This window comes from Coenobita brevimanus, chromosome 44, assembly GCF_032717465.1.
Source record: "Coenobita brevimanus isolate Jiangsu-jjx chromosome 44, ASM3271746v2, whole genome shotgun sequence".
Taxonomy (NCBI): Eukaryota; Metazoa; Arthropoda; class Malacostraca; order Decapoda; family Coenobitidae; genus Coenobita; species Coenobita brevimanus.
Window position 1 is genome coordinate 48,749,024 of NC_136997.1, and position 7,500 is coordinate 48,756,523.

General features: G+C 42.3%; 1 protein-coding gene across 1 annotated transcript in view; it reads right to left on the reverse strand.

Annotated features, from left to right (window-relative positions):
• Window positions 1-6,636: 6,636 nt before the first annotated feature.
• The window catches only part of LOC145398160 (anti-lipopolysaccharide factor-like), a 2,169-nt gene continuing 1,305 nt past the window's right edge, over window positions 6,637-7,500 (reverse strand). The window contains exon 3 of the mRNA XM_080271108.1: window positions 6,637-7,432. Coding sequence (XP_080127234.1) covers window positions 7,311-7,432 — 122 coding nt within the window. The 3' untranslated portion in view covers window positions 6,637-7,310. The remainder of the gene's footprint in view (window positions 7,433-7,500) is intronic.

Consider the following 7,500-nt stretch of genomic DNA (forward strand, 5'->3'; position numbering starts at 1 on the left):
GTGGAGGGAGGGGAGGGGAGGGGAGGGGAGGGGAAGGAAAGGAGGTAGGAAAGGGAGGAAGGAGGTAACGGAGGGAGGAAGAGCAAGAAAGGAAGGGAGGAAAATGGGGAGTAAGGGAGAGAGGAAGGGAGGTAGAAGAGATGGAGGAAGGGAGAGAAGGTAGGTAGATAGGTAGGTAGGAAGGGGTGGCAAAGGGTGAATCGAAGGGTGGGTAGGGGTAGGGTGTACTCTTATATAAGCTCCCTATTGTGGCTAGATCAGTACTCTCCCTGCAGAACCCACACACGTCACACCTCTCCCTGCCTCACCTCCAGCCTCCCTTCAGCAAAATGGTACGGAGGCATAGGGCGCCTTACTGCCTAAAGTCTCCTATTATGACCCTTTTGTAATAGTCTTCCCTGTAATAACGCGTTTTTTTTTTTGACGGTAATTTACGTCTATTTTTAACTTCGATGTTGTCTATTCTCAAATTTAATGACTCTTTATTCTATTTCAACCTTGGAATTGTTTTTAGTACACTCTAGTCACTTTAACTTGGCGTAAAATTGCTAGCTCTCCATCCTGAACGCTGGGTTATATCAAGAGATTAACATTAGACTCAGATACTATACTCCTTTCACTCTTACCTGGCTTAAAATTGCAGTCTCCCCACCTTGAATATCGAGACTAACACTAGATTAATGCTAAAATACGATGCTAGTCACAAAGAAGTGCTATGGAATGGATGTAGAGCAGTAATATTGTCTCATTACGCCACTGAGCTACAAAAATTTAGTTGCAAAAGCTCGAAAATCTCCAGCTAGTTAAAGTTCAATGAGCAAGTGTGGTGGTGGTTGTGGTAGTGGTTGTGGTGGTGCTAGTGGTGGTGGTGGTGGGTGGTGATAGGTGGTGATTTTGGTGGTTGTGGTTGTTGTAGTTGTGGTGGTGGGTGCTGGTGGTAACTGTGGTGGTAGGTGGTGGTTGTGGTAGTTGTTGTAGTTGTGGCAGTGGTTGTGGTAGTTGTGGTTAGGGTGATGAATGGACAAGAGTGTTACGTATACATAAATCTAACTCATCTCATCTCTCCACCACAGATGACTCGTGTGGCAAGTGTGGTAGTGGTGGTGGTTGTGGTAGCTGTGGTAGTGATGTCCCAGGTAGAAGCAGGCCCCACTGGACCGTCTTCTGGTTCATGTACCGACTGGTGTCCCAAGCCTGGCCGCTTCGGGGACTACTACTGCTGTGATCCAAGTATGTAACAGATTTCCTTTTTATCTATCTTTCTATTTGTCTATCTATCTGTCTGTCTGTCTGTTTATCTATTTGTCTATCTATCTGTCTGTCTATTTATCTATCTGTCTATCTGTCTGTCTGCCTACCTACCAATCTCTGTAATTCAAGTAAGCACTAGTTTTTATTTCTCTCTCTCTCTCTCTCTCTCTCTCTCTCTCTCTCTCTCTCCATCCATCTATCTATTTACAGATCCATTTCTCTGTTTTTTCACTCTCTTATCTATCCATCCTTCCATCTATCTATTTATCAATTTGTTTTATCTGTATCTATCCATCTGTCCATCTATCTATTTCCTTACCTATTTCTTTATTATTTCTCTATCTATCCATCTATCTACTTACCTGTTGATTGTCCCTCCCTATTTCTATCTATCTACTTATCTATCTATCTCAACAGAGCCTCCTGTCAAGAGATGCCCGCCTGTTCGTCCCTGTCCTATTGCTTCCGCCGACGGCCCTAAAGTAAGTATCATAACAATAAACAAGATGAAGAAGACTCAACCTTTACTCTGCGTTTTTAACTTTGCGTAAAATTGCCATCTCTCCATCTTGTATGCTCAGTTGTAGCGATAGATTAGCACTAAAATATGATGCTAGTCACGAATAAGTGCCACGGAAAGGATGTAGAGCCGTAGTATTGTCTTATTTCGCTACTGAGCTACGTGAAGTAAGCTGCAAAAGGACGAAAATACCTTCAGTTAAAATAAATTGCTTTTATATATATCCATCCATTCATCTATCTACCTATTTATTAATTTATTAATCTATTTATTTATCTATCTATCTACGTATACATCTTTTAATCCCTCTCCTGTCTATAGCCAAAGAAGTGCTATCGTGACAGCCAGTGCAAGAGGAACGAGAAGTGTTGCTTTGACTCCTGCCTGGGACACAAGGCCTGCAAGCTCGCCAGTTGAAGCGTAAGAGGCAAAATAAATCACTACGGAAGAGGAGTTACGTAACCTCCTCTTCCACCTCATTCAAAGGACCATGTTAAGGAAGTTCAGGATATTTCTTAACGTGTGCTTCTCTGTAGTTGATCCATTCAGTGCTGGGATTTGTGTGTGAGTTAATCCTATCTCCAGACGATTTGATTCCGCTTCAGGGAGATTTTTTGAACTAGGGGGGTTAGCTACAGCCTCCCAATCCCCTTCGTCAAGTGAAACATCTCCAGAAATAAAAATAAAGATAAATATGAAAGAAAACTGGAGGCTAAATTTAAATCATCTGAATAATAATAATAATAATAATAATAATAATAATGATAATAATAATAATAATCAATATGTCTTTATACTGGACGGGTTTAATATCATCATATCTAGTGTTTCATCACAATTTATCATCTCTGTCACCACACACACACACACACACACACACACACACACACACACACACAAACCTACAGCCAAGTACTCTCTCTCTCTCTCTCTCTCTCTCTCTCTCTCTCTCTCTCTCTCTCACACACCACGTAAGTTACAAGTATGATAATTTTTTTTTAATTATAGGAAACCTGTTAATAAAGATATTTTTGTAATTTTGTTTCTCTACCCCATTGACTGATAAAATTAATGGTCCCTATTGCGTGCGTGTGTGCGTGCGTGTGTGTGTGTGTGTGTGTGTGTGTGTGTGTGTGTTTATTAAAGTATGACCTTATTAATACCGTACCTTTTACTATCAGAAATTTATTTACCCCACATTAGCCTTAACTCACGGACGTAAAGGTTTTTTTTTAGAGATTAATTTAGATTTACTTTGAAATTAGCTCTGTTGTCTTGCTTTTGTTTTTGCTTGGAGGGGACAATTTTCTGGCTCCTGGCCTTTGGTTCCTTCTTTCCTGCATAAAAGCAATATAAACTCAAGTCATCTGCTACTATTCTTCCCTCATCTTAACTATAAACAAACACCCTTGCATTGAAGCCTAAGCTAGAGTCTTTTTTCTATAACCTGGCCCAAATTTTCATAGTGTTTCAGCTTTTCACGTAGATTAGCAAAAGAAACAGACGATATTTCGGCTCTACATCCTTTTCATTGCACTTCTTCGTGACCAGCATCTTATTCTCGTGTTAATCTATTGCTACAACTCAGCATAGCAAAAGAAACAGACGATATTCCGGCTCTACATCCTTTCCATAGCACTTCTTCGTGACCAGCATCTTATTCTCGTGTTAATCTATTGCTACAACTCAGCATAGCAAAAGAAACAAACAATATTCCGGCTCTACATCCTTTCCATAGCACTTCTTCGTGACCAGCATCATATTCTCGTGTTAATCTATTGCTACAGCTCAGCATTCATTGTTTCACGTAGATCAGCAAAAGAAACAGACAATAATTCGGCTCTACACCCTTGCACTTCTTCGTGACCAGCATCATATTCTCGTGTTAATCTATTGCTACAACTCAGCATTCAAGATGGAGACACGACATTTGTAGGCCAAGTTAAGGTGAAAAGAGTATAGGAAGCCGGTGACAGCACGAAAACAGGATATTATGACAGGTGAAAATTCCCGGGCGACAGGGCGGGTTGGGGCGGCGGTGGTCACGTAGCTAGAGAGGGCGGGGCGAGGCAGGTCACTGTTTTTGTACCGTAGCCGATCTCTTCACCGCGGGTCGTGCTTTGTAGCAGGAGTTGCAACCCTAGGCTCATATATGAACCCGGTGGACTGCAGGCTCAAGTTACCCCTCTTCCGCAGCCCACCATCCTCCTTTAGCGGGATAGGGAGGAAATTGAGGGACATTTGTATAACCAGGCAGCTTCAACTTTCGACCATATCGGTGCCAGTACGTGAAGGCATCCCTCTCTAGCTACCTAATCTAGCAATCAAACCGCATCCTAGGCTACATATAAACCCCTAAATATTAAACCCTAACCCAAAAAACAAACCCCACCTAACCTGAACACAGCTGAAAATAAATACCGAAATAGAGTCGAGTTGGAACATTTGCTGGTGGTGCGAATAGCGGTGGTCACTTGGCGGGAGCACTGGCCGCTATCCGCACCCACCACACCTGTTCGCACCTCACACACCATCCTCATTTCACCTTAACCTGGCCCAGATTTTCGCCCTTTTGATTTCACGGCGGCTCTACATCATTTCCATACCACTTCTTCGTGACTAGCATATGCCTGTGTTACTCTATTGCTACAGTGCGGTATTTAAGGTGGAGAGAAGGTACGTTTAGGGCAAGTTAGAGAGAGAGAGAGAGAGAGAGAGAGAGAGAGAGAGAGAGAGAGAGAGAGAGAGAGCACTTTAACCCCTGCCAAGATGCTGCAGAGAAAGTTACGGATCACTTGTAACTTTCGCCGGGGATGCTGGGGGCGTAGTCAAAAGGGGAGGGGGGGGTCTTTTTGTTATTTTTCTTTTTTGTTTTTGTTTTTTTGGCCTCCCCTTCACCATTATTTTCTTTTTCTTTTTTGGGAGAGAGAGAGAGAGAGATGAGGGAGGGTGGGGGTGAGAGAGAGACAGACAGACAGAAAGAGGGAGAAAGAATGAATTAAGAGAAAAAAATAAATGAAGGAAGAAAGAAAAAGATGAAAGAAAAAGAAAGAAAAGGAAGGAAGAAGAAGAAGAAGAAGAAGAAGGAGAGAGAGAGAGAGAGAGAGAGAGAGAGAGAGAGAGAGAGAGAGCGAGACTACAATCCCTCTCATCCTTCCCTGCTTTTATATTTAATTTCCTAGAACTCCCACCCTTCCCTGTGTGTGTGTGTGTGTGTGTGTGTGTGTGTGTGTGTGTGTGTGTGTGTGTGTGTGTGTGTGTGTGTGTGTGTATGTGTGTGTGTGTGTACCTAGAATCACGACCTTTCTCAGTAACACTTTCACTATTTTCTCCCGAAGTCCTAATACCCTTCCTCCTCAAATACATCAAAATATACGAAAATAACCTTGAGAATAAGACAAGGATAGCACAGAAGGATGCACCAGTCACTCATATCTAATAGTGTGACATGACGTATCACAATTATGCCTCAGTGACGTGACATTTGATAATCATGTCACTTCACTAGACCACCGTGATATTAAGATGATGATGGAGAGGGGGCCTTCGCGTGGTGGCACTGATATGATAGGATGGTGCGGGTACTGGGTGATACAAATGCCCCTCTACCCTCCCCTATCCCCCAAAAGGAGGATGGTGGACTGCGGGTAAGGGGGTAACTTAAGCCTGCAGTCCACTGGATTTGATTTTTAGATGAGCCTAAAGCTACAACAAAGAAAAATATCATCAACTACTGCTACTACTACTACTGCTGCTACAACAACAACAACAACAACAACAACAACTACTACTACTACTACTACTACTACTACCACTAATATAACCACCACTACCACCACCACCACTAAAACTGCTACCACCACCACCACTATTACTACTGCTACTTCCACCATCACCACCACCACCACTATTACTACTACTACTACCACTACTACTACTACTACTACTACCACTACTACTACTACCGCTACTACCACTAACACTACTACTACTACCACTACTACTACCACTACTACTACTACTACCACTACTACTACCACTACTACTACTACTACTACTACCACTACTACTACTACTACTAGTGAGACGAAGAGTTGGGTTTTAGTTCTTAACACCTCTGTACTAGAAACTCACTTGACGATAGCTAATGAGTTGTGGGAACGGATCAGTCTGCTGGTGTGGGCTTGGGTGTGACCGAAAGAGTAGGAAATGAATTACTGACTCTATATCTAAACCCTAATATGGAAAACTCCCTCTAAAGCTGAATAAAATCGTCCGGAGATAGGATGAATGAAAAAGAAAAATGTGTTACGGCTCTGAAGGGTAAATAATAATGAGGGAGGTGGTGGCTGAGTGGTTATAGAAGCCGTCTGTGGTCTGATATGACGTGGGTTCGATTCCCGGCAAGGTCAAGGCTCAGTTTGATAAAGAAAGTTTCGTTAAGGAAGCTTCTAATGCTTTTCCACAAGGTCCACCAGCTTCATAAATAAATAAATACTAATATCAGTGCACCAGTGTATTCAATATGGACGGTGGGTATTAGCGCCGAAGTGGTGATATGAAAGTGTATCCAAGTGGGAGGAATGCTGGATCTCAGGGAACGGGCTGTTAAACCTATGTCCGGAATCGGGAACATAAACGAAAAAAATAATACGGAGCACAGGGAGCAAGTCGGCCCCTTCAGATGTGTGTGTGTGTGTGTGTGTGTGTGTGTGTGTGTGTGTGTGTGTGTGTGCGTAAGAACTAGAAAATGGAGAAAGACAAATATGAAAACAATATTAGTGTGGTAAAGTCTCTCAAACATAGAGTGGTGAGAAAAAGAAATTCGAGGAGAAAGCTAAATTCAAAACTATCAACTGTGCTCAGTGAAACTTTTATTCACATATACTCCCTTTACACATTCACATATACTGTATATATATAATTCCTTTACACATTCACATACATATATTTCCTTTACACATTCATTTCAACTTAATAACTATTGATGATAATAGATTGCGCTGATAATTTAAGATACAAACTGTCTGCCATATTTTAACAACAGATAGTCTTTTTAAAAAATTGCAAATTTGATATACAATTGCAACTCCTTATAATAATGACTTCAATTCGTGTCTCTTAAAGAGGGATGATGATGATGATGATGATGATGATGATGGGAAATTTAAGCCAAGTAAAAGTGAACTGAGTATAGTAAAGGTCAATGGTTAGTTCAAGTTAAAAGTGCAGACTGTATAGAAGGTGAAGAGAGAAGAGGCCAAGTTATGGTGAAGGGAGTGTAGGTGTGAGTGTACTGCATCAGTGAAGGGAGTGTAGGTGAGCGTGTACTGCATCAATGAAGGGAGTGTAGGTGTGAGTGTACTGCATCAATGAAGGGAGTGTAGGTGAGCGTGTACTGCATCAATGAAGGGAGTGTAGGTGAGCGTGTACTGCATCAATGAAGGGAGTGTAGTTGTGCGTGTACTGCATCAATGAAGGGAGTGTAGGTGTGAGTGTACTGCATCAATGAAGGGAGTGTAGGTGTGGGTGTACTGCCTCAACGTCTGGTGGTAATGACAGTATTAGCCTGTTCCTGAGTGATGAGTTCTGCAGCCACCGCTTTTTTCAGGAAGTCCTCCACTGCACGGTTCACTACCCCGGATTGGCTGGTGGTGCGGGCTGGAAAAAGTAAGAAAAAGACTTCAGTTCAGGTGGAAGGTGGTGGTGGTGACGTGAAAGAAATGGAG